Genomic DNA, 24,743 nt, shown 5'->3' on the forward strand with positions numbered 1-24,743 from the left:
GGTGAATTAACAGCTCAAGCAAGCTAAATCCCACATGGTAGCAAAAACTAACTGGCAGAAATTGTTCACAAGTTAGAAATAATTTAAACACACTTTGCTGTAGGCTACTATTCACTAGTATGTATGTCATAAAATATATTCACCCCACCCAGTATTGTAATCATAACTTACCAGAAAGCATGTAGTCCTTGGCTCAGACAGTGTAGTAGTGTGGGCTCAATAGCATCTCATTAGTGTGCAAGATCTTGAGAATCAGCTGTACATATCATGGAAGAGTGAACTTCACATGTGGTGGAAGAATGCACTGGGTTGCAATTCCATTGAATTGGGGATAGTTTAACCAAAATATGCCACAAGACCTAGAATTGCCTTGTGTATCCCACAGAAAAATGTTCACTGTTATAAGCTAACCTTTTTGATGAATTTAAGCTAAATTCCCCAAATTCCTGGGCTGAACTTCTCATGGAAAAATTCTGGAAATTGACCATTAAGTTTCCAACCCTTCGCAACCATAGTAGTTACTCCACAATACTAACCTAAATGACAGATGTTCCAAAACATGCATCCTGTATGCAATAAGGCATAAAGTAAAACTGAACAAATGTGGCAAAGATATTAACTCTACATCCTGAATACAAAGTGTTATGTTTGGGGCAAATCCAACACCTCACTGAGTACCACTCTCCATACTTTCAAGCATGGTGGTGGCTGCATGATGTTATGGGTATGCTTGTCACCGGCAAGGACTTGGGAGGTTTTTTTTTGTTGAAAAAAAGAAACAGAATGAAGCTAAGCACAGGCAAAAATCCTAGAGGAAAACCTGGTTGTCTGCTTTCCAACAGAGGCTCAGAGACATTCACTTTTCAGCAGGACAATAACCTAAAACTCAAGGCCAAATTTACACTTGAGTTGCTTACCAAGACGAAATTGAATGTTCCCGAGTGGCCTAGTTACAGTTTTGACTAGAATTGTCTTGAAAATCTATGGCAAGACTTGAAAATGGCTGTCTAGCAATGATCAACAACCAACTTGACAGAGCTTGAAGAATTTTTAAAAGAATAATGTGCAAAATATTGTACGATCCAGATGTGCAAATTTCTTAGACTTACCCAGAAAGACTCACAGCTGTAATCACTGCCAAAGGTGATTCTATCGTGTATTGGCATAAATGAGATTTCATGGAAGAAATGCAGAAATGTCTAAAATCATGTTTTCACTTCATCATTATGGGCTATTGTGTGGAGAAAGAGAAAAATATTAATTCCATTTTGAATTCGAGGCTGTAACACAACAAAATGTGGAATAAAACGAGGGATATGAATACTTTCTGAATGCACTGTATGTAGCCTAGCCTATATAGACATATAACATGATAAAGATTATATTATATCGGTCACAACAACCAGACTTCTGACTCCTCATTTGAATCTTGCTTGCGTAGGTGTCTCTTGATATACATTTCCTTCCGTGAGTCTTTTGGATTAATGCATCACCATGTTATCTGTGCAGATAATCCATCCCTGAGCCTACCTAATGATCAGCAGATAGAAATGCATCATCTGTTTTGTCTTCTCATGATGTTGGAAAGAGTTTTGCTGCACCGCTCGTGGTGTGAGCTATTGTGGCTGTGTCTATATTTAGACGTCTTTCTTCCTACGCATTTTCAGGGTTGGTTGTTAAATAAGGAAATCAAATGACGCGCAAAGAGGCTATGCTGAGAGGGGAGAGCAGGGCGGAAGGGGGGGGGATCAAAGCCAATCAGCTGGGCTGCTTCTTACAACATAGCAACTGCTGTGTCTGAGGCCTAGGAGGAGACCGACTGGGGAGAATATGGCCATCACCAGAGAAGAAACAAGCAAATCATTGCAGCATTATCCACACTATTTCAGTTTCCTCTTTTTGTATTGGGAAAACAAACGGTACAATCCAGCAGTCGGATTGCATTGTGTGGAAATCATGGTCGTTTTACCCCAGCAGGCGGCTTTTGAGCTATTCTTAAACATGTTGAGGATGTAGTGTTTCTCTGCATCTGGTCATTTTGAGGTCTGCAGTATTTGTGTAATGGGGAAGGAGGATTTGCATGACATGGCAAAAAACAAGAGGTTCAGTTGCCCTGTTCAAGCAAGCTTCCTTCCTACCCATTCCTTTCTGTTTTTTCTTACATTCTTCAAGGACCATGACATAATTCCATTTCCAGATCGGATATATTAAATTTGGTTAACATTTTACATACATTTGCTTCTATACCTGTGTAATAAAACTGCAATAGCTTTGTAATTGCTTAGTACCAGAATTGGGCATTTTTTTGTTATTATTACTCAAGTGGAATAAGGAATAGTGCCTATTCCTCATTCCTGTTAGAAGGGTTCTATATACAGCATGGTTACACAATAATGTATTTGAGGCATGTTGTGTTTCTCAATTGAATTCAGTTTAATCTCAATTCCTAAATAATGATGCGTTGCTCTCGAACAGAAAGTGCCTTAGATTTAGAGAATGATGCAACACCAGCTCGAACACCTACTCTTAAGTTCTATGGGAATTGCCTGGTTAGATAATAATGCATGTTTGGTTTCAAATGTAACTCAGGAGAAGACACGCATTAGCCTGCCCCCGTGCTGTTCTAACTGACTCATGTCAACGTGTAACCCAAAACACTCAACAATGATCTTCCAATTGTTTCAGGGCCTTGATGCAATTGCAATCTTTAAATTGTCCTATTGTGTTGTATGTCTTGAGGCAGCAGTAAAGTGGGGTCCGAAATGATTGACACGCTTGATAAAAATGAGCAATTAGAGCTGTGGAAAATAATTACTAAAAAATATTGAGCTATATTTTGCACTCCAAAAAAATGGGCAAATATTATTTTATACTAATATAATTGCTCAGAGAAAGAGATTTTCTTTAACACGTAATAAACAAAAAATCTCAAAGGTAGGGTCAAAATTGACAGCCCTAAAGATTCTTAGAAATAAAGTAGCTAAAAGTGTAGTATTTGGTCCCATATTCCTACTACATCAAGTTTGTCACTCTACAAACTTGTTGGATGCATTTGCAGTGTTTCAAAATTATTTTGTGCCCAGTAGAAATGACTGGTAAATAATGTATTGTGTAATTTTGGAATCACTTTTATTGTAAATAAGAATATAATATGTTTCTAAACACTTACGTTAATGTGGATGCTACCAAGACTACGGATCACCCAGAATTAATTGTGGTTAATGATGAATGAGAAAGTTACAGAGAGTCAAAGATCATACCGCCAAGATATGCTAACCTCTCACCATTGCCAATAACTGGGGAGGTTAGTATGTCTTGGTGGTATGATATATATTTTTTGAGCATACAATAAAGCAGTGTTGAAATTATTAATTTCATAGTCATTATTGCTTATCAAGATGAGCAGTAATGTTCACACACTTAAAATTCCAAGCTATTTCTGAGCTTTGTATGGTGTGTCGGCAAGGCCGGGCAGTGTGTTGCTGGGGCTGTCGCTAGGACAAACCAGACGGGGACTAACCTTACACAACATAAGGACAGAGGATTAGTGGCAGCAGCCAGCCAATCCCCCAGCCCCTCCCTGTGGGGTCAGCCAGCGATGACGGAGGGGTCAGTGCAGTGGGCCATTGTCTCTGACAGTCACCCACGGACGATGGGCGCCCAGCCCTGCCACAAAGCCCGTGGCACATGTAACCCTTCCTCCCTCCCTCCCTCCCTGCACCATGCGTCACTGTGCCTCCTTCCATCGTGCCACAATGGTGGTGGGCTGTGGTGATTTGTGGCATATTCATGTTGTTACCTGGGGCTGCTTAATATGCAGCATCACGTCACAGCCGTTTGTTAAAATTTAGGCCCATCACAAAGGCCTTAATGTGCCATGTTCATTATCTGCCAGATCACAGTTTTGTGCTGCCCTGAGACCAGTGCACACATTGACTGTGACGGGGGCCACCCACATTTTATTAATGCTACTTTGGACCGCATGGGGCCAGCAAGTAAGGGCAGATGAAGCTATAGGCGAAAAGACAAAATGCAAAAAAGCCTCCTTGTCACATGGTCCTGCCTCCTTGTCACATGGTCCTGCCTGCTTGTCACATGGTCCTGCCTGCTTGTCACATGGTCCTGCCTGCTTGTCACTTGGTCCTGCCTGCTTGTCACTGTCACTTGGTCCTGCCTGCGTGTCACTTGGTCCTGCCTCCTTGTCACTTGGTCCTGCCTCCCTGTCACTTGGTACTGCCTCCCTGTCACTTGGTACTGCCTCCCTGTCACTTGGTACTGCCTCCCTGTCACTTGGTACTGCCTCCCTGTCACTTGGTACTGCCTCCCTGTCACTTGGTACTGCCTCCCTGTCACTTGGTACTGCCTGCTCGTCACTTGGTACTGCCTGCTCGTCACTTGGTCCTGCCTCCTTGTCACTTGGTCCTGCCTCCTCGTCACTTGGTCCTGCCTCCTCGTCACTTGGTCCTGCCTCCTCGTCACTTGGTCCTGCCTCCTCGTCACTTGGTCCTGCCTGCTTGTCACTTGGTCCTGCCTGCTTGTCACTTGGTCCTGCCTGCTTGTCACATGGTCCTGCCTCCTTGTCACATGGTCCTGCCTGCTCCTGCCTGCTTGTCACATGGTCCTGCCTGCTTGTCACTTGGTCCTGCCTGCTTGTCACATGCTCCTGCCTCCTTGTCACTTGGTCCTGCCTCCTTGTCACATGGTCCTGCCTGCTTGTCACATGGTCCTGCCTCCCTGTCACATGGTCCTGCCTCCCTGTCACATGGTCTTGCCTGCTTGTCACTTTCTCCTGCCCGCTTGTCACTTGGTTCTGCCCGCTTGTCACTTGGTTCTGCCCGCTTGTCACTTGGTCCTGCCCGCTTGTCACATGGTCCTGCCCGCTTGTCACTTGGTCCTGCCTCCTCGTCACTTGGTCCTGCCTCCTTGTCACTTGGTCCTGCCTCCTCGTCACTTGGTCCTGCCTCCTTGACACTTGGTCCTGCCTCCTTGTCACTTGGTCCTGCCTGCTTGTCACATGGTCCTGCCTGCTTGTCACATGGTCCTGCCTGCTTGTCACATGGTCCTGCCTGCTTGTCACTTGGTCCTGCCTGCTTGTCACTTGCTCCTGCCTGCTTGTCACATGCTCCTGCCTCCTTAACACTTGCTCCTGCCCGCTTGTCACTTGCTCCTGCCCGCTTGTCACTTGGTTCTGCCCGCTTGTCACTTGGTCCTGCCCGCTTGTCACTTGGTCCTGCCTCCTCGTCACTTGGTCCTGCCTCCTCGTCACTTGGTCCTGCCTCCTCGTCACTTGGTCCTGCCTGCTTGTCACTTGGTCCTGCCTGCTTGTCACTTGGTCTTGCCTGCTTGTCACTTGGTACTGCCTCCTTGTCACTTGGTACTGCCTCCTTGTCACATGGTCCTGCCTGCTTGTCACTTGGTCCTGCCTGCTCCTGCCTGCTTGTCACATGGTCTGCCTGCTTGTCACATGGTCCTGCCTGCTTGTCACATGGTCCTGCCTGCTTGTCACATGGTCCTGCCCGCTTGTCACATGGTCCTGCCCGTTTGTCACTTGGTCCTGCCCGCTTGTCACATGGTCCTGCCTGCTCGTCACTTGGTCCTGACTGCTCGTCACTTGGTCCTGACTGCTCGTCACTTGGTCCTGCCTGCTCGTCGCTTGGTCCTGCCTGCTCGTCGCATGGTCCTGCCTGCTCGTCGCATGGTCCTGCCTGCTCGTCGCATGGTACTGCCTGCTTGTCACTTGATACTGCCTCCTTGTCACATGGTCCTGCCCGTTTGTCACTTGGTCCTGCCCGCTTGTCACATGGTCCTGCCTGCTTGTCACTTGGTCCTGACTGCTCGTCACTTGGTCCTCACTGCTCGTCACTTGGTCCTGACTGCTCGTCACTTGGTCCTGACTGCTCGTCGCTTAGTCCTGCCTGCTCGTCGCTTGGTCCTGCCTGCTCGTCGCATGGTCCTGCCTGCATGGTCCTGCCTGCTCGTCGCATGGTCCTGCCTGCTCGTCGCATGGTCCTGCCTGCTCGTCGCATGGTCCTGCCTGCTCGTCGCATGGTCCTGCCTGCTCGTCGCATGGTCCTGCCTGCTCGTCGCTTGGTCCTGCCTGCTCGTCGCTTGGTCCTGCCTGCTCGTCGCTTGGTCCTGCCTGCTTGATGGTGATACAATTGTGTACTGATGAGTTCTTGTACCTATTCCATTTAAAAAGACGTAGTATTTTTTAATATTTTTTTTGTACATTTTTATTTTCTGACTAAAACAATGTTTTGGAAGAGAACCATCAAACACTCATGGACACACTGGCACATTTATTTTGCTCTTGAAAATGGAGCATTGATCATGGTTTGATTTACAATTGTGAAGACAAAAGCCAGCACATAATACCAGATGGGAATGGTGCAGTTTGTGGGCTTCTGTGGGGCAGATTCAGAATCCATGTGGGTCATATGCCCACCATGACCACAGATGGCAGATGCCTTTAAAAACTGCTGTACAGTTCTGAGGGGACCAAAGGATAATGGCACATAACATGTGACAATAGAATCTGCAGAGAGTCATGTAAATTTGAAGGGGGCTTCTATTACCACAGAGATTGTTTTATCTTTGAGAAATCTGATTATTACCTCATAGTGTACGTTCTGTTTCCCTGGGAAAGAAGTCTTGCACAATTCTCCTGCAGAGAGGCAATGCTGTCATTGGCAAAGACATCAAAGTAAGGCTGTCATCCAATGTTTCTGAGAGTACAAGACGGTTATTTCTGCCGAATCTTGAGGAAACAAATGGAACAGTAGGGCTTTGTCCCCTGTGTCAGACAGGCATTCTGGTGTCTCTCTGGCTGCTCTCTGGTGACTTGGTTCGTATTGGCTGTCACTCATCTCCTCAAGGCACTAAAGCGTTTCCATGGTGTTGTTCAACCCCCATTTTCAGACTAACAGGTGTGATCTGAGGCTTGTCAGGCTACCCCATCCCCCACCAGGCTCCCAGCTATATGTGTCCATGAGTTCCATCCCCCACCAGGCTCCCAGCTATATGTGTCCATGAGTTCCATCCCCCACCAGGCTCCCAGCTATAGTTCCATGAGTTCCATCCCCCACCAGGCTCCCAGCTATATGTGTCCATGAGTTCCATCCCCCACCAGGCTCCCAGCTATATGTGTCCATGAGTTCCATCCCCCACCAGGCTCCCAGCTATATGAGTCAATGAGTTCCATCCCCCACCAGGCTCCCAACTATATGAGTCAATGAGTTCCATCCCCCACCAGGCTCCCAACTATATGTGTCCATGAGTTCCATCCCCCACCAGGCTCCCAGCTATATGTGTCCATGAGTTCCATCCCCCACCAGGCTCCCAGCTATATGTGTCCATGAGTTCCATCCCCCACCAGGCTCCCAGCTATATGTGTCCATGAGTTCCATCCCCCACCAGGCTCCCATCTATATGAGTCAATGAGTTCCATCCCCCACCAGGCTCCCAACTATATGAGTCATGAGTTCCATCCCCCACCAGGCTCCCATCTATATGAGTCAATGAGTTCCATCCCCCACCAGGCTCCCAACACCAGGCTCCCATCTATGAGTCATTGAGTTCCATCCCCCACCAGGTTCCATCCCCCACCAGGCTCCCATCTATATGAGTCAATGAGTTCCAGTCAATGAGTTCCATCCCCCACCAGGCTCCCATCTATATGAGTCAATGAGTTCCATCCCCCACCAGGCTCCCATCTATATGAGTCAATGAGTTCCATCCCCCACCAGGCTCCCATCTATATGAGTCAATGAGTTCCATCCCCCACCAGGCTCCCATCTATATGAGTCAATGAGTTCCATCTTCTACCTAACACAGACCTTATGTTAGCTGATCATCACAGGGCTGACTGAAGGATCTGTGAATCTGACTCTGTTACATTTTGAGGCCCACTGAGGATTTCAGTGTTTTAAAACACACGTCATGTCTGGGATCTATGGAATAGTACAACGCTACTCCAGCTTTTGATCTTTCTATAGAAAATGTGCTGTTATTCAAATGTTACCTAATAAGATATGTGTGTTTTATTTAGCAGAACTGCAGAATTGTGTCTAGTCTGAGGTGTACTTTTAACAGATATTCCACATCGAGGTGTACGGTCTCAGATTTTCTGTTCATGTCTATGGGAAAATCCCACTCTAAACAATGCTGCTGACGACTCTGGAGTGAGGTTGCTAGGTAACCTGACAACACTCTTGCACCAGTGTATTGTTCACTGTGCTGCTGAATGATCCCCATCTACATGTGTGTGTGTGGTGTGTGTGTGGCGTGTGTGTGTGTGTGGTTGTGGTTCTTGTGACGGATGTCTCTGGTGTCCAACTACACAATAACATTATGTTCCACAAATGAGACTGAAAAATACAATCTGCAACTCACAGTTGCAAAATATGAGGAGGAAATTGTCACGTTGGCTGTTACTATGTCGGCCTACTACAAATGTTAAATAGTTTTTACAGTTAAAATGTCTCCTGACCCTTTAAACTACACAGAGAGAATTTCAGACAGAAGTCTAATGAATCTAGTGTCATTCCTGCTCTGTGGGAAATGTCATGTAGATCTTCTCAATTTCAGCTCACATCCTGTCACTCCACTAAAAGAAGAGAAGAGATACAGTGAAGAGAGCTTGTTGTCGGCAAGAAGAAGCTTACTGGCCCTCTTGTCCACCCACAGCATGAGGCCTCTCATTGGCTAACCTCAAAGGTCAAATGCCTGCACCCAGAAGAATGGTTTAAGTCCAGACACATTGTGTCAATATAAGGAGTTGTGGGCATGGTAGCCTATATGAATAGGATAGGGCTCCCTTTAACCAGCCCTGTCAGACAGTCTATATTGGAAGTGATTCAGTAATATACTATTACCTTCACTGGACATCATACCATTGTGGCTTCAATGGGTCTAGTCAAAAAGAAAATGCTGCTACCTATTCATATTTGGCCTTCTGTCTGAGTTTGTTGCTCAAATCAAATTGTATTGTCACATCCATGTGTTTAGCAGATGTTATTGCGGGTGTAGTGAAATGCTTGTGTTTCTAGCTCCAACAGTGCAGTTATATCTAACAAGTAATATCTAACAATTTCACAACAATACACACACATCTAAGTAAAGGAATGGAATTAACAATAAATAAATATATGGACGAGCAATGTCAGATCATATCCAGTTCTCTTCAAGTCAACTCTCTTTAGCACACTTTCAGATTATTCACTTCTCAAATAGACTGGGTTTCTTTCTCCCAGTCACACGTCCAGGGGAAGACTAAAAATTGAGCTTTTATTGAGGAGGGCGATCTATGCCCTCAGTACAATTAGTACTTGTCTGGCAGCCGAGGAGCTGGAGTGGTCTATGGAGGGCCCCTTTGCCCAGGCTGTTGACCTGACCCCTCCTCAGGTCCTCCTCCAGACGCCCTTTCTCCTTTCCTCTCTTCCTCTATGCTCCCTTCTCTCTCTCCTACTCTTTCCTCTCGCCTGCAGTGGAGAGGCCTTTGTTAACCGCTGCCGAAGAGCCAAGCTGTCTCTTTCATCCCAAGGCCGCACTTTCTCTCGCCCAAAGTGTGTCTATGTTTCTACAGTGTGTACTACGTGTGTGAGTGAATGAGCTGAGAAAAGGCATGCTTAGCTCATTGTATCTCCAGCACTCGAGAGGTGACTGGTGGGCATAGCTGTGAAAAGTACGGGTGCTGGGGTGCGCCCCCTGATAAATTGAAAAAAAAAAAAATTCTTAATTGTTCTTCTTCGATTACTCCTGTCTGAACAGACATTAATACAATTATTCCAAATAATACACCAAATATAGAACAGCTTGTTGCGTTGTGGCCATCGATATAATCATAGACAGATTTTGGAACCTCTAACCCTGGCACTTTTACTGTTAAACTAATAGCTACACTTGCAATGGCTTCCCGTCCTGACTTGAATAGGAACTGCCATCTATGGATTCTTTTTCTATGTTTGGGTGCAGCGGTCAGTTTGCCTTTCACAAAAATCTAAATACAATCACGAGAGAAACGTAGGCCTACCGTTTGGAAAGCAAATACCTACTTCTGAAAAGAGAAGACTGATCTGTCTGTAGAAGCAAACCACTTCTTTTCTCAACCTTTGAGCGATTCTGAGTAAACCGCACTGTTTTTCAACGTAGCTTATCTGGAGATAGTGGCATGAGCGCATTGGCCATCACTGATGAGTAGCCTATGCTTCCTCTGCATCATTGGTTGAGTCAGTGTTACTAACTAGGTTTCCATCCAATTGGCAACAGGTTTTCATGTGAATATTCTATAATCCGCTTTAAGAAAATATGCAGATTTTTTTTCACCAGTGATATGTTTCCACCAAACTGACTTGTTGGGGATAACAAATTGTGTGATGACTTGGTGCACACATTACTTTTTAGCTTAGGTTTTCATGTACCGATAGTTGTCACACAAACTGTTGTGTTAAATAGCAAACGTGTCTACTCTGGTCTTGGCACGTGTGCATTAGCCAACAGCTCACAGATACAGTGCAGCTAGACTGTGTGGGTACAGTGCAGGTTGCCTGTGTGGGTACAGTGCAGGTTGCCTGTGTGGGTACAGTGCAGGTAGACTGTGTGGGTACAGTGCAGGTAGACTGTGTGGGTACAGTGCAGGTAGACTGTGTGGGTACAGTGCAGGTAGACTGTGTGGGTACAGTGCAGGTAGACTGTGTACAGGGTAGCCTGTGTGGGTACAGTGCAGGTAGACTGTGTGGGTACAGTGCAGGTAGCCTGTGTGGGTACAGTGCAGGTAGACTGTGTGGGTACAGTGCAGGTAGACTGTGTGGGTACAGTGCAGGTAGACTGTGTGGGTACAGTGCAGGTAGCCTGTGTGGGTACAGTGCAGGTAGCCTGTGTGGGTACAGTGCAGGTAGGCAGGTAGCCTGTGTGGGTACAGTACTGTGTGGGTACAGTGATGAGATTATAATGCAGATGGCTGAGTGATAATAGTTTTATTTGTCAAACGTCAGTCAAGCATTGATCATCATGTCACCAGAATAAGACCCTCAGTATTTATTGGAAAGGAGCATCAAGATCGCCGTGCACTTTCACCACCCTGTGAAGTTTGTCATTACTTATTTCATCTGTATTTTTTAAATTTGAACGTTTAAATGTAACCTCTTATTTAACTAGGCAATTCCATTAAGAACAAATCCTTATTTACAATGACGGCCTACCCCCTCCAAACCCGGACGACGCTGGGCCGATTGGGCACCACCCCGAACCAGGGAGTCTGTAGTGACGCCTCAAGCGTAAAACAAATTTGTGCACAACATTCTGTGTGTGTGGAAAAATTCTGTGATCTTTTATTTTAGAGCATGAAATATGGGACCAACACTTTACATGTTGCACTTATTTTTGTGTGTGTGTGTGTGTGTGTGTGTGTGTGTGTGTGTGTGTGTGTGTGTGTGTGTGTGTGTGTGTGTGTGTGTGTGTGTGTGTGTGTGTGTGTGTGTACAGTTGAAATCAGAAGTTTACATACACCTTAGCCAAATGCATTTAAACTCAGTTTTTCACAATTCCTGACATTTAATCCTAGTAAATATTCCCTGTCTTAGGTCAGTTAGGATCACCACTTTATTTTAAGAATTTGAAATGTCAGAATAATAGTAGAGAGAATGATTTATTTCAGCTTTTATTTATTTCATCACATTCCCAGTGGGTCAGAAGTTTTAAATACACTCAATTAGTATTTGGTAGCATTGCCTTTAAAATGTTTAACTTAGGTCAAACGTTTTGGGTAGCCTTCCACAAGCTTCCCACAATAAGTTGGGTGAATTTTGACCCATTCCCCCTGACAGAGCTGGTGTAACTGAGTCAGGTTTGTAGACCTCCTTGCTCGTACATGCTTTTTCAGTTCTGCCCACAAATTTTCTATCGGATTGAGATCAGGGCTTGTGATGGCCACTCCAATACCTTCACTTTGTCGTCCATTTTGCCACAACTTTGGAAGTGTGCTTGGGGTCATTGTCCATTTGACCCATTTGGGACCAAGTTTTATCTTCCTGACTGATGTCTTGAGATGTTGCTTCAATATATCCACATAATTCCCCCTCATGATGCCATCTATTTCGTAAAGTGCACCAGTCCCTCCTGCAGCACAGCACCCCCACAACATGATGCTGCCATCCCCGTGCTTCACGATTGGGATGGTGTTCTTCAGCTTGCAAGCCTCCCCCTTTTTCCTCCAAACGTAACGGTGGTCATTATGGCCAAACAGTTCTATTTGTGTTTCATCAGACCAGAGGACATTTCTCCAAAAAGTACGATCTTTGTCCCCATGTGGAGTTGCAAACCGAAGTCTGGCTTTTTTATGGCTGTTTTGGAGCAGTGGCTTCTTGCTTGCTGAGCGGCCTTTCAGCTTATGTCGATATAGGACTTGTTTTACTGTGGATATAGATACTTTTGCACCTGTTTCCTCCAGCATCTTCACAAGGTCCTTTGCTGTTGTTTTGGGATTGATTTGCACTTTTCGCCCCAAAGTACGTTCATCTCTAGAGGACATAATGCATCTCCTTCCTGAGCGGTATGACGGCTGCGTGGTCCCATGGTGTTTATTCTTGCGTACTATTGTTTGTACAGATGAACGTGGTACCTTCAGGCATTTGGAAATTGCTCCCAAGGATGAACCAGACTTGTGGGGGTCTACAATATTTTTCTCGAGGTCTTGGTTGATTTCTTTTGATTTTCCCATGATGTCATGCGAAGAGGCACTGAGTTTGAAGGTAGGCCTTGAAATACATCCACAGGTACACCTCCAATCGACTCATGATGTCAATTAGCCTATCAGAAGCTTATAAAGCCGTAACATAATTTTCTGGAATTTTCCAAGCTGTTTAAATGCACAGTCAATTTAGTGTACGTAAACCTCTGACCCACTGGAATTGTGATGAAGTGAAATAATCTGTCTGTAAACAATTGTTGGAAAAATGACTTGTGTCATGCACAAAGTAGATGTCCTAACTGACTTGCCAAAACTATAGTTTGTTAAAAAGAAATTTGCGGAGTGGTTGAAAAACAAGTTTTAATGACTCCAACCTAAGTGTATGTAAACTTCCGTTTTTTTGTGTGTGTGTGTGTGCGTACCCGATTTCCTTACGAAATGTAACTCAGTGAAATCTTTGAAATTGTTTCGTGTTTGTATTTTTGTTAAGTATATAGATAAAGGAAGAGAATCTTAGGCCGAGCCCCAGAGAGAGATGGAGATATGCCGGTGACATGCTGCGATACCAACACCAACATCTCTTTATCCTTGTCAGATATGCTACTGTGTAAAGATATAGGCCTACAGAAAGTCTCATTCGCAATTTTTCGATCACAATATTTTTTATAAAGATAAGTATTACATTGTTAAATTATAGGATTAACTCTGGTAGGCTTAAAACATTCTTCCTCACCTCAAGATCATCTGTCAGAGTCCGATGCAGTGCAGGTGCGCACTGCCTTCATATAATAGGCCTGCTGTATAATAGGCTAATAGCCACACCAAACCATCACAAAAGTTAATATCAAAACTAAGTCGAGCCATTTGTTTATTTGGGAAATATGAGCCGATATTATATCACAGCAAACACAACATTACAGCTGGAACTTAATTTGTCCAAAGAAAATGGCTCAACAGAAGCAAACAAAACACTTGGGAACTGGTTTAAACCTACGAATGGAAGGCTATTGCCTACCGTACCCAACAAATGACAGCAATAGGCAAATGTTATTTATTTTACAAAAGGCCTACTTATAACCTGTCTTAAACTAAATACTGAGCACAATTAAAAAGACAGCTCGAACTGAATTTAACCAATGAATATGTCCCAACATAATGAAACAACACCTTTTGCATAATTAAAGACATGATTTAGATTTATAAGTAGGCCTACAATAATAATAATGATGATGATGATAAAACAAATGATTCTAAATACAAAAGAATTAAGGAAGTTTCACAAATGATCCTATCTGAATAGGCAGTTTTACCGTAGCCTACATTTGGGCATTTGTGTGGTATTAAAAAAATACTCTGTCTGCTTTTAATTTAGAAATGGCACTTTTTATTTTTTTCACCCAGACCCTGCAAAAATAAAACATCCCCAAATACATGTATGCTCCATTGTATGCCACTACTCAAATGCGATTTTCGATGCATGCAATGCTTTACTATAAAGGGGATTTTTCTTCCCCCGCACACCCCTCCTAGCACCCACAACTCAAAACATCACATTGTATTTATTACTTGTGCCGAATACAACAGGTGTAGACTTGACCGTGAAATGCATCCTCCCGCGGCTACGCTGGTGGGTGGAGTAGAGTGATACCTGGCGGTGCGCTGCTCATTTCATGGCCATGCGGTGCGGCCTGCAGCCCAAGGCGTCCTGCTGTAATGGACACTCCCAGATGGAGATAAGGAGACACACTATACTGGAGCCCAGCACTGCATGGAGTTGAGAAGGCCAGACTAGCGCAAACTAATACCACAGTGCTGTGAGTTACTCATCCGGTAGTCACCTGGGAAGGCCGGAACAAGGAGTGGAGACTGCCTGGTCCTCAATGTTGCTATATTAAAGTACAGCAGTAAGTAGTGGTAATGCTCGAGTTTCAGACATCCTCTGGACAACTTCTGAGGTGTTTATATCACAGACCACTATGTTCAGACTGTCATTAACATGCCACGTGAGCGTCCAGACTAATCATAGTTTTTTTTGCTTCCGTCTCATCTATTTTATTTTTCCACTGTCATGTTCCATACAACATCTCTTGATATCCCAGTGTTAATTTGCGCAATCACCATTAGGGCAGTGGTGTCTGGTGTGCTGTTTGGATGGTACACAGCAGGGCTTGAGATGTTGTGATGTTTATCAGTACATCAGATATCAGGTGAAGGGAGCAATGGGGGGAAGGGGCATGTAATCTTAGCAGTCACTGGGTGTGTGTGGGGGGGGTCTGTTTGTGTGTGGTGAAGGATGAGGTGGACTTGGCATCCCTGAATGGCATCTTGGCCAGTTACTGAGGCTTCACTTATTAAAGTGCTGATTAGCAGATACAGGCGGCTGGGGGGGTGAAAAGGATGACTGGCTTAATGGCCAGTGGCCCCAATGGTAACATGCCTTGCTGTGCGTCAGCAAGCTGCTGCCCTGGGTGCTGGTGAAAGGGCCGTCTCAGCGGGCGAGCCCTCCTCCCCGGTGTCAGCTGTACAGGCCTAGCCTCCTCTCCCCTTAGACTGCCCTGCTCCCTGCGTCATCACCATCCACCACAACACGGAGGTGCTGCCACTGCCTGTTCTCAGAGAAGGAGAGAGGGAGAGGGGGGTGGCATATCCTCTCACCCCTAGCCGCCTGTCTCTGTCCGGCCTGTCTCTCTCTGTCCAGCCTCTCTGCAGAGCTGGAAAATGAATGTGGTAGCCAGTGCTCTGTTTGTTTGTAGACGATCATGGTGGAGTGCTTTCACATATTCTGCAATGTAAGCATCCTCACTGTTTTGTTTATTATGTGAACAGCCTATGACGTCTTTTAATAGAAAAAAATGGATCCCACGGTCTTGACAGATGAAAGAACAATGTGATACCTGGGTTAAACACCTAGAAAAACAAAAGCTCATGGGCTGACATGTTGATACATGGTCACTGAGGGGGAGGTATGTTTAGTCGGGGGCCAGTCCAGTGATGGCTGTGAGGCTGTCTGCTAGCCTCGCTGTGAACTTTGCGTCTTCCAGGACTGTGATGTCACTATGCCCCTGCCTTCAGTGGCTGCAATGTTCCAATGACACTTGGTTGCCATGCCAGCGGTGCAGACACCCTCATGAGAAGGCCAGCTCGCTGTTCCCTTCCATATAATAACAGCTATTTATATCTACTTGACAGCCCTGCTTGCTGGAGGCGAAGCAAAAAAAGGAGAGAGGGAGGGTAAAATAAAATCCAGTCAGATAACTGCCTGCCTGTGTGAGAACATATATGGAGGAGAAACGCCACGTTGTAGAATTAATAAATGTGTGTCTGCGTGATTGGAATAATTCATGTTTCAGATTGGCCTCTCCTCACATTATGGGAGAAGGATTGTGTGTGCGTGTGGGTGTGCATAGATGTGTCTGAAACTGCTTAATCTCCCCGGTGTTCTACCACAGTCCAAACATCAAAGACTGTAAAGCCCGCTTAGGGCTGTGGCGGTCATGACATTTTGTCAGCCGGTGATGTGTCAAGCAAATAACTGCCTGTCTCACGGTAATTTACCGTTAATTAACATGAACACGTTTAGCATCTCCTGGCTTCCACGCAGCCTCCAAGCCACTGATGCAGACCTTTTCGAACATCTACAGTTTAAAAAGTCTAATAAATCCATGTAGCCGACACCATCCCAATAAATCCATGTAGCCTACACCATCACAATAAATCCATGTAGCCTACACCATCACAATAAATCCATGTAGCCTACACCATCACAATAAATCCATGTTGCCTACACCATCACAATAAATCCATGTTGCCTACACCATCACAATAAATCCATGTAACCTACACCATCACAATAAATCCATGTAACCTACACCATCACAATAAATCCATGTAGCCGACACCATCACAATAAATCCATGTAGCCGACACCATCCCAATAAATCCATGTAGCCTACACATCACAATAAATCCATGTAGCCTACACCATCCCAATAAATCCATGTAGCCTACACCATCACAATAAATCCATGTAGCCTACACCATCACAATAAATCCATGTAGCCTACACCATCACAATAAATCCATGTAACCTACACCATCACAATAAATCCATTAATTATATTTGACAGTTCTAAAGAAACATTATATGAAGACAATGTAGTCTATTTCAGAAGAACAGAATAGCATACTCTGAGTTATTCTTATGTTAGGTGCTGTTCTGGCTATGCCATATGGCTGTGGGCTACACTAGTTAATTTTAGCAGACAAGATTTGCTTAGAATTCCATGGCATTATTTTATAGTAGGAAGAATGCAATTGAACATAACTGAATAAAATCGAAAGTATATTTTCTCCAAACGATTTTAGTGTGCACATGCGGCTACTCTGTTTTGAGCTTTCAACTTTAGTTGAAATACATAAGTTGGGCTAAATGTTTTGATTTTTTTAATAACTTCTAAGGCTGCATGGTGCGACTCTAATGATGATTTGAAAACAGCAAAACGTTGTTTTTTTTGTGCAGGCTGCACACACGTCATCAGTCTCTCATTCACAATTTGACAAGCACTTGATAATGCCTCGAATTTCCCGGCGGCATCCCCTTTGTTATGCTGTAATTCCCCCTAAAGAAATCCATGCCTTTTGCGGCCAGTGACCATTGGGCTGAATATAATAATTGTAATTCCCTTCTGCATGCTGAGAAGCACCTCTCACTCACATGGCACTCCCAGTTAGCTCAATTCTTATTAGCCAATGCCCGTCTCGTGATCGGCTCTTTCTCACAGGTTACAAGTGAAGACAAACACATTAGGGACGCAACTGCTCGCGTCCTTATCCAATTTCCGAGGGGCATATTGAAGATGTTGGAAGAACTGTCCACATTTACTTTAAGTCAGCCAACAAAATGAGCAGGACTAACAAACAGCAAAAGCACTAGCCTATGTCAATTTACTATCACCCATAGTACAAAAGTTGACCTATTCTGTGCGAGAAATAAATCTTCCAAACATAGTCAAGGAGATTGTGGAATGCGATAGATCTCAAATTAATACACCGCTAGCATCAAAAAATATTCTTTAAGCAATTAGGCTGATACAACAGATCAGAACTTTTAGCTTAAAATGTTGATTAACTATTAGGCTATTTCTTCACATAAGTGCAGCAATGCGCACACGACAGTAGACTGTAAGCGCGAATGTTCCAAAATGCTATCAATTCTCAAAAGTGAATGCAAATTAGATTATGCATATAATGCTTTTCTTATAAAGATTCATTTTTTATGGTGAAAATTATCTTCCCCAAACTTGAAACTCACCCGCTGCTTATGTATGCCAGTTAGGCTCTAAACCAGGATTGTGCTTAATTTGAAGAAGTTATTTGGCCATATTAGTTGTAATACAAACCTTATCGAAACATATAGGCCTATGGGCTAGGCTACATGAGGTGTGCTGCTATGATTAGAAAAAGACGCTAAAAAAGCCATGCTCTGTTTCTTGCCTTACAAGCATCATTCACAAGTGATAATATATCATTCCCAAGTGATAATATATCATTCACAAGTGATAATATATCATTCACAAGTGATAATATATCATTCACAAGTGATAATATATCATTCCCAAGTGATAATATATCATTCCCAAGTGATAATATATCATTCCCAAGTGATAATATATCAAATGATAATATATCATTCAAGTGATAATATATTCCCAAGTGATAATATAACAAGTGATAATATATCATTCCCAAGTGATAATATATATTCAAGTGATAATATATCAGTCCCAAGTGATAAGTGATAATATATCATTCCCAAGTGATAATATATCATTAATATATCATTCCCAAGTGATAACATATCATTCCCAAGTGATAACATATCATTCCCAAGTGATAACATATCATTCCCAAGTGATAACATATCATTCCCAAGTGATAACATATCATTCCCAAGTGATAACATATCATTCCCAAGTGATAATATATCATCCCCAAGTGATAATATATCATTCCCAAGTGATAATATATCATTCACAAGTGATAATATATCATTCCCAAGTGATAACATATCATCCCCAAGTGGTAATATATCATTCCCAAGTGATAATATATCATTCCCAAGTGATAATATATCATACCCAAACGATAATATATCAGTCCCAAGTGATAATATATCAATCACAAGTGATAATATATCAATCACAAGTGATAATATATCAGTCACAAGTGATAATATATCAGTCACAAGTGATAATATATCAGTCACAAGTGATAATATATCAGTCACAAGTGATAATATATCATCCACAAGTGATAATATATCATCCCCAAGTGATAATATATCAGTGATAATATATCAGTCCCAAGTGATAATATATCATTCCCAAGTGATAGTATATCATTCCCAAGTGATAATATATCATTCCCAAGTGATAATATATCATTCCCAAGTGATAATATATCATTCCCAAGTGATAATATATCATTCACAAGTGATAATATATCATTCACAAGTGATAATATATCATCCCCAAGTGATAATATATCCCAAGTGATAATATATCATTCCCAAGTGATAATATATCATTCACAAGTGATAATATATCAGTCACAAGTGATAATATATCAGTCACAAGTGATAATATATCAGTCACAAGTGATAATATATCAGTCACAAGTGATAATATATCAGTCCCAAGTGATAATATATCATTCACAAGTGATGGGCTAATATTGTCACCCATCAGATTATACTTTTTTTGTTCTTTTTTTAAACATTTTTATTTAACTAGGCAAGTCGGTTAAGAACAAATTCTTATTTACAATGACAGCCTACTCCGGCCAAACCCTAATCCTGACGACACTGGGCCAATTGTGTGCCACCCTATGGGACTCCCAAGCATGGCCGGGTGTGATACAGCCTGGAATTGAACCAGGGTCTGTAGTGATGCCTCTAGCACTGAGATGCAGTGCCTTAGACCGCTGCGCCACTCGTTAGCCCAATTACATGTTCTTGATTTAATCTGGTCTTTACATATGCCAAATAATATGTGTCAAATGTGTTTTGATTTAGAATGGACCATTATCATGCACCTGTCTCAAAACAGGGGCAGGGGGGGAAATAGATGTCATCTATGCACTTAAATTCCCGAATGGAGGATGTTTTTCCTGTGAAAAGCTAATGGGAACATCCTCCTTTTAATAGAGGCCATCAACTCTGTTTTCTCATACAATTGCATAGCCTATAGAAATTTTGCAAAACATGAGCTCATGGGCTCTCATGAAGTGTTTGATTAGATTTTCAATCACATTTGCATTAATGTCAGAGTGATTTAGAATGAGAATAGAGTGCTGAGTACCAGGTAGTTAGCAAGTTTGGTAGGCTACTAATGGCCATCAACAGCATCACAGCTTTGAGAAGCCAAGTTACCGTGACGAAGCGGTCATGTGGAATTTGACTGCCGCCATGACTTGTGACCGCTGGTGTGGCGGTAATGCGATCACCATAACAGCCCTAAGGACATTCCCTCGTTGTCTCTTTGGCAGCCATGTTTGTTTTATAGGATTTACATTTTTTTGGCCTTGTCCAATATTTGATAAGTGGCTTTGGATCTGTTAAAATTCCAGCATAGACATACTGTAAACATGGCTTGGCATTGTCAGGGGCTTATTCTGGCTTTCATTTACCAGTGAATATAGTGTCTATTGTAGGTTTTCTGTTTAGTTAATCAGTTGTTAAATTATTTGCATGTGCAAGGACATTTTTTATGGAAGTATGACGCACAGACAAGAATTCAGCAACATATAATCAGAGTGTAATTAAAATGTCTAATTAATGTATCCCTGGTATTTAATGTTTTCTATGTACTATTTCTGCAAAGAATGAGTGTGCATACCAATTGTGCAGGCCATAATTGCTGTAGCTATGTTCGACTGTCCATTAGGCTCATGGGTCTTTTCAATTCACCTATATTTTCCTGTCACGCTAAACTACACAGTTGACAACAACACAGGGAAGAGTAGTATATATCCTACAGGCCCTGGTTCTGGCCTGCTCCCAGCTAGCTTATCCAGGCTCATCTCATCTCTCTTCTCACTAACCTGCCCCTCCCTCCCTTATCTGTTGTGTGGCCGTTTCTGTTGCCCCCTGCAGGTGAAGCTGATGAAGTACATCTGTAAGCAGCTGCAGTGTAAGCAGAAAGTGCCAGAGACAGAGAGGCCTCAGGCCTTGGACAGTTACCCACGGCTGGGGGACTGGCTGCGCACCATCAACCTGAGACCTGAGCTCATTGAGGTAAGTCCTAGAAGTGTGTGTGTGGAAAGTATGTGATTACTGAAAAAAATAGAGTTTGGTGTCACTGTTGATATCCTATGGCGGGTTGTGATTCGTTGAAGTTAAGTTGTTGAGCTGTGTTAGTTTTAACAGGACGTGCAACCTCATCTCCTCTCGCTCTCTCTCTCAACCACACCACTGTTGGCTGCTGCTTTACTGTATCTGCATGTCTCCCCAGGCGCGCACATTATGTACTGGCTAGGCTGGGGCCTAGCCAGTACATAATGTGCAGTCTCTCTCTCTCTCTCTCATGTTGTCTCTCTGATGCTCTCTCTTGCATTGTCTCTCTGATGCTCTCTCTTACGTTGTCTCTCTCTCTCATCTCTCTTACGATGTCTCTCTTATGCTCTCTCTTACGTTGTCGCTCTCTCTCATCTCTCTTACGATGTCTCTCTCATGTTGTCTCTCTGATGCTCTCTCTTACGTTCTCTCTCTCATCTCTCTTACGTTGTCTCTCTCTCTCGTCTCTCTCATGTTGTCTCTCTGATGCTCTCTTACGATGTCTCTCTCATGTTGTCTCTGATGCTCTCTCTTACGTTGTCTCTCTCTCTCATGTCTCTTACGCTGTCTCTCTCATGTTGTCTCTCTGATGCTCTCTTATGCTGCCTCTCTCATGTTGTCTCTCTGATGCTCTCTTACGCTGCCTCTCTCATGTTGTCTCTCTGATGCTCTCGTACGTTGTCTCTCTCATCTCTCTTACGTTGTCTGTCTCTCTCATCTCTCTTACGTTGTCTCTCTCATGCTCTCCCTCCATATTTTTACTCATTGGCCAGTGGTCTGTCTGTTCCCTGTGAACAAACGGCAAGCAGGATAGGACAGAAATGCAGCCTACAAAATACCAGGGATGCCAGTGGGCTTTTGTGCTTATAGTGGAGCTTTATGATGCCCTCTTCCATCCAACAAGTTCCCTTTACAGTACAACTCCCATCAGTCAGCCATTCAAGCAGTTTTGCTGCTGCATCCTGGGTGCTGTGACCCACTTTAGTGACAGTGTGAACCATAGAATTAGGACTTACAATACTAGGATCTCTATGGTGTGAACCATTAAGGCACAGCTGACCCAGAATCCACCAGTGCTGCATGCCTGCACGCTCACTGTTTGGGGGTGTACTCAGCCAAGAAGGGAGCTTGTCTCATTGTATTCATTATGTACATAATATTACATAACCAGCCAATCTGTGGATATTAGGTTGAGAGCTTCTTGCAGGTCTGTGTGTATCTTATGGGCTTAATTGCAAGTGATGCAAAAAGCCTCTTTGTGACAGCCCTCCTGCAAGCCTTACAACTGGGTGAGCCTGCTCCTACAAGCTGCATGTTAACCCGGAACGATAGTCGAACATATCTGTAAGCAACTGAATGTTTTTTGTTACTCGAAAAGGAAGCTTTCTGGAGTATGTTCTTGACTTAGATACAGTATTTCGAGAAAAATCTTCTCAGCTTGTTGAGGATGGTGAGACAATGGTTTAAGCTCTAAGGTTACAGGGTTCATTCTCATCAACACAATATGCTTCAGGCCAATAGGGGGTGGACAAGGTGCTCCTCTCCTCTTGGCTCAGTGATCACACCTGTGATGAACTGTGAGTGGGGGTTAGACCTGGCCAGTGAGTCACCTGACCAGGGCTAGCCAGGCTGACATCAGCACTTTACGGGGAGCAGGCATACCCCCCCCCCCCCCCCCCACCCCGAAAGATGAATGGAGAAATATACAAACAGATCCTTGATGAGAACCTGCTCCAGATCGCTCAGGACTTCAGACTGGGATGAAGGTTCACCTTCCAACAGGACGATGACCCTAAGCACACAGCCAAGCCAACACAGGAGTGGCTTCGGGACAATTCTCTGAATGTCCTTGAGTGACCCGGCCAGAGCCTGGACTTGATCGAGATCTGAAAATAGCTGTGCAGCGACACTCCCCATCCAACCGGACAGAGCTTGAGAGGATCTGCAGAGAAGAATGGGCGAAACTCCCCAAATACAGGTGTGCCAAGCTTGTAGCGTGTGCCAAGCTTGTAGCGTCATACCCAAGAAGATTCGAGGCTGTAATCGCTGCCAAAGGTGCTTCAACAAAGTACTGAGTAAAGGGTCTAAATACTAATGTAAATGTGATATTTCATTATTTTGTTTAATAGAAAACCCTGTTTTTGCTGTGTCATTATGGTGTATTGTGTGTATATTGATGGGAAAAAATACTCCTGAATCATTTTTAGAATAAGGCTGTAACGTAACAAAATGTGGAAAAAGTCAAGTCAAATCAAATGCTGAATACAACAAGTGTAGACTTCACCGTGAAATGTTTACTTACAAGCCCTTAACCAACAGTGCAGTTCAAGAAGAAGAAAATATTTACCAAGGAGACCAAAGTGAAAAGTAATGATAAAAGTAACACAATAAGAATAACGAGGCTATATACAGGGGGTACCGGTACCGAGTCAGTGTGTGGGGGCACAGGTCATTCGAGGCAATCTGTACATGTAGGTGGGGGCAAACTGACTATGCACAGGTAACAAACAAACAGTGTACAAAAGGGGGGGAGGGGGGGTCAATGTAAATTGTCCGGGGGCGATTTTATGATTTTTTCAGCAGTCTTATGGATTAGGGGTAGAAGCTGTTGAAGAGCCTTTTGTTCCTAGACTTGGCGCTCCGGTACCGCTTGCCGTGCGGTAGCAGAAAAAACAGTCTATATCTTGGGTGACTGGAGTCTCTGACAATTTTATGGGGTTTCCTCTGACACCGCCTATTAAATAAGTCCTGGATGGCAGGAAGCTTGAACCCGGTGATGTATTGGGCTGTTCACACTACCCATAACAAGTGGTGATGCAAACGGTCAGGATGCTCTCGATGGTAGAGCTGTAGAACCTTTTGAGGATCTGGGGGCCCACGCCAAGTCTTTTCAGTCTCCTGAGGGGGAAAAGGTTTTGTCGTGCCCTCTTCACAACTGTCTTGGTATGTTTGGACCATGATAGTTAGTTGGTGATGTGGACACTCTCGACCCCGCTCCACTACAGTCCCGTCAATGTTAATGGGGGCAAGTTCGGCCCGCCTTTTCCTGTAGTCCACGATCAGCTCCTTAGTCTTTCTCACATTGAGGGAGAGGTTGTTGTCCTGTCACCACACTGCCAATTCTCTGACCTCCTCCCTATAGTCCATCTCATCATTGTCGGTGATCAGGCCACTTTTGTGTCGTCAGCAAACTTAATGATGGTGTTGTGGTCGTGTTTGGCCACGCAGTTGTGGGTGAACAGGGAATATAGGAGGGGATTAAGTACACATCTCTGAGGGGCCCCAGTGTTAAGGATCAGCGTGGCAGACGTGTTGTTACCTACTCTTACTACCTAGGGGTGGCCCGTCAGGACGTCCAGGATCCAGTTGCAGAGGGAGGTGTTTAGTCCCAGAGTATTTTTGCTCATAAGAGACGATAGCAGCAACATAATGTACACAATAAGTTCTTTTTTAAATAAGCTACGCAAAAAAATAACGAAATAGCACAATTGTGCAGCTTGTTGTCTGACCTCTTCTCTGGGTGGGAGGCTCCAGGGGGATTTGGCCAGTCAGTCAGTACCTTCTGGTCTCTGCTCCTTGCCTGGCCTGGCTTGTTCTGCCCTGGCTTGTTCTGCCCTGGCTTGTTCTGGCCTGGCCTGGCCTGTCCTGCTCTGTGGACATAACTGGAGTTAGACATATGGGCTGGCTGGCTTTGGTTTATGAGAAGGAACAATGATGACCTTTGTG

At 43.9% G+C, this 24,743-nt stretch overlaps 1 protein-coding gene across 1 annotated transcript in view; it reads left to right on the forward strand.

Moving 5' to 3' along the window:
- Positions 1 to 24,743, forward strand: part of ksr1a (kinase suppressor of ras 1a) — a 48,929-nt gene that overhangs the window by 11,545 nt on the left and 12,641 nt on the right. The window contains exon 2 of the mRNA XM_064981368.1: positions 20,838 to 20,978. Coding sequence (XP_064837440.1) covers positions 20,838 to 20,978 — 141 coding nt within the window. The remainder of the gene's footprint in view (positions 1 to 20,837; positions 20,979 to 24,743) is intronic.

Source organism: Oncorhynchus masou, chromosome 12 (genome assembly GCF_036934945.1).
Source record: "Oncorhynchus masou masou isolate Uvic2021 chromosome 12, UVic_Omas_1.1, whole genome shotgun sequence".
NCBI classification, from domain to species: domain Eukaryota; kingdom Metazoa; phylum Chordata; class Actinopteri; order Salmoniformes; family Salmonidae; genus Oncorhynchus; species Oncorhynchus masou.